General features: G+C 61.1%; 1 protein-coding gene across 4 annotated transcripts in view; it reads right to left on the bottom strand.

Moving 5' to 3' along the window:
* LOC113203294 (collagen alpha-5(IV) chain-like) overlaps positions 1–1,794 on the bottom strand; it is a 188,995-nt gene extending 187,201 nt beyond the window's left edge. For all 4 annotated transcript variants that reach the window (XM_052266624.1, XM_052266625.1, XM_052266623.1 and 1 more), the window contains exon 1: positions 1,077–1,794. In XM_052266624.1, the coding sequence (XP_052122584.1) occupies positions 1,077–1,551 (475 nt within the window). In that variant the 5' untranslated portion in view covers positions 1,552–1,794. The remainder of the gene's footprint in view (positions 1–1,076) is intronic.
* Between the last annotated feature and the right edge of the window lie 1,002 nt (positions 1,795–2,796).

Genomic DNA, 2,796 nt, shown 5'->3' with positions numbered 1-2,796 from the left:
TCGCGTATCGTGGCGGGGCGTGGCGGGAAGTGGCGTGGCGTAGCGCGCGTGGTGGCCGAACAAGTCTGGCAAGGTGCTGAATGGCTCGGCGGGGCGTGGCGTGGCAGAGGCCTCCTCCTCGCGCCCAGGGCGTGGCCCGCACCAGCACCAGCCAAGACAGCAGGGGGCTGTCGGCGGGGCGTGGCGGGGCGTGGCGCGGTGGGCCCCCAACTGGGGCCGAACAAGTCTGGCAAGGTGCTGAATGGCTCGGCGGGGCGTGGCGTGGCAGAGTATCTCCGGCTCATTGCAAACTTGCTTGCCGCCGGCCAAGCTGATGGCGCCTGGGTGCGACGGCCTTGTCACCCTCCAAGCGCCCCCACCCCCAACGTCGCCTGCCCGCGACTTACAAAACGGCTGAACGCGAAAGCGCGACGCGATCTTATTGCGATGCATTGCGACACAAAAGTTGTGTCGTCGCCTCCGGCTCCCGCACGTAGACTTCACGCAGAATGCCGTGAGTCTTCAGAGCCGTGCTAGTTTGCTCTGCTGACGTTCCCGACTGTTTTAATTCCTTTCCGTGATCCAGTGGACGTCCAACTGATGTACTGTACCATACGATGCTAATCACCCGCCCCCTTTTGCTGTGTATGTGTCGCAGAACTGCGGAGCGAGGCACTCGGCGCTGAGTACAGCCCACGCCGGAACGGTGCTATAGCCAGCACAGAGAGCGGGGGGATTACTGGGGGGGGGCGTCGAACAGTGAATGATGGACAATTCGGACAACGACAGGATACAACAATCAGGTGACATCAACGCCGCGGTGCGTGGAGGGGCTGTCACCGGCAGAGTGATGTCCCCGGCGTAATAGCCGGCTCCCCTCCCCCCCCCTCCGCAACGCCCTCGTGTCCCCCGACTGTGCCCCGCGGGGACGCGCAGGGGCACGGCGGGGCGGGGCGCGCGCGCGCAGATGACGTCTGCCCCGCGGGCGCGCAGCCTCAAAATGATGCCCCCCAAGACGAGCAGTCCGTCCTCGGACGAGGCCAACAAGAGCGCGCGTCCTCGGAGTCGTGCCCCGAGGCGAGCACGCACGTACCTACCTGGCGGACACGTGCAGTCGCCGGCGCTGCGCGCGTAGATCCTGTCTCGTCCCTCGCGGCCCTCGCGGCCCTCCCGGGCCGGCGCGGCGCGCGGCAGCCGGCGGGCGAGGCTCTGCTCCACGTCGCGCTTGAGGCGCTCCACGAAGACTCCCGGCCGGGCGAAGTGCTGCTCGAAGCGGCGCTCCAGGTCGCCGAGCCTGCCCTCCAGGACGGCCTCCCGGTAGCCGAAGTAGCCGCTGAGGCCCAGGCTGACGAGGCACATAGCGCCCAGCAGCCAGGACGCCGACAGCGACGACGCTCCCGGCCGGCCGCAGGACGCCGACGACGTCGACGACGCCGAGCCGCGGCGCTTCCTGCTGCCCTTGAGTCCGGGCCAGGAGCGCGCGTTGTCCACCATCACGCCCTGCTTGCCGTTCGCTGCGGGGCCCTGCGCGGGGCCACCGCCGCCGCCGCCAACGCTCTCCGAGTCCAACATGACGGCCTCAGCACGAGGGCACTTGTGTCATAGCACTCACTGCACAATCACTGTAATCCTCAGGGGCTTCACACTTCACCTCATAGTGCCCGGCGGGCGGGCGGACACAGACACACACACGCACACACAGAGCAACACGCGGCCGGACTGTTTACGTAGCGAGGCGCAGGGCGAGCGCGAGGGCGAGCGGAGCCGCACGGGCAGGACTCGACTGCGTCCTCACAGCGTGCACGCCAGAGCGCGACTGCCGCGCGCCCCGCGCCCCGCCGAGCTCCCCCCCCCCTCCCTCTCCCTCCACCTCTCCTACCACCGCCACCGCCGCCACCGCTGCTACAACAACACCCGCCATCAGCAAGTGCACAGCGCGCACCCTGGTGGACGGAGCCGGCATCTCCAGTTTCCCGCCTCTTCATCAGTGTGTGTGGAGCAACTTTTAGGGACGTGCAGAATGGTGAGTGAGACACCACTGAGCACGAGGAGCCTCCAAAACATAACAAAAACAAAATGCAGACAACCTAACCTCACCATGTTGAAAATGTTGAAATATGGGCAGATTGAGACACAGACTTCGATGAAAATCAATTCTCTATACTCACGATAGGTTCAATACGACTAATCGATACAACAGGGTAGCTTCCAGACAAAGGGTGACGCCAGCCCATGGAAGGGTTCAGAACTGACGCTAAAGATACATGGGTTGAGATGAGAGGGAATGCCCGTCACACACACTCCGAGATACCAACTACTGCATAACCAGTGTTACCAACTAACTCAAATTAGGACACATATTGCCATTGCTCAGTGTAAGACTAATACTCCTCAACATGTACGAGAAACAAGTCATAATTTAACATAATTTGGCAGAAGCATGGACAATGGCCATCATTCATTCATTCATTCATTCATTCATTCATTCAATCAATTGTTTAAGCATTAATTCAGTCATTCATTTGTTCATTCGAGCTTCGTTCCACTCATTCATTCGTTCGTTGACTCATCTACTCACCATTTCATTGTTTTCCCACACACTTTAACTGCTCTGCTTTATGTTATTTTCTCTCTTCTCCCACACAGGGTCGCCGGGACCAGACAAGCTGGTGACGGTTTTGGTGTGCCTGATAGATGGAGACATAAGGCGCGGAGGGAGCAGCAGGGCGAGGAGGAGAAGGGGGCGCGTGAAAGGGATTGCTGGGTGTCTGCTTCTTAAACGTTGTGTGAAATACAAATCTTGTGATGGTGTGTGTG

Source organism: Frankliniella occidentalis, unplaced genomic scaffold (genome assembly GCF_000697945.3).
Source record: "Frankliniella occidentalis isolate FOCC.00 unplaced genomic scaffold, Focc_3.1 Scaffold41, whole genome shotgun sequence".
Lineage (NCBI taxonomy): Eukaryota > Metazoa > Arthropoda > Insecta > Thysanoptera > Thripidae > Frankliniella > Frankliniella occidentalis.
This window is presented reverse-complemented; position numbering and strand designations above follow the sequence as displayed.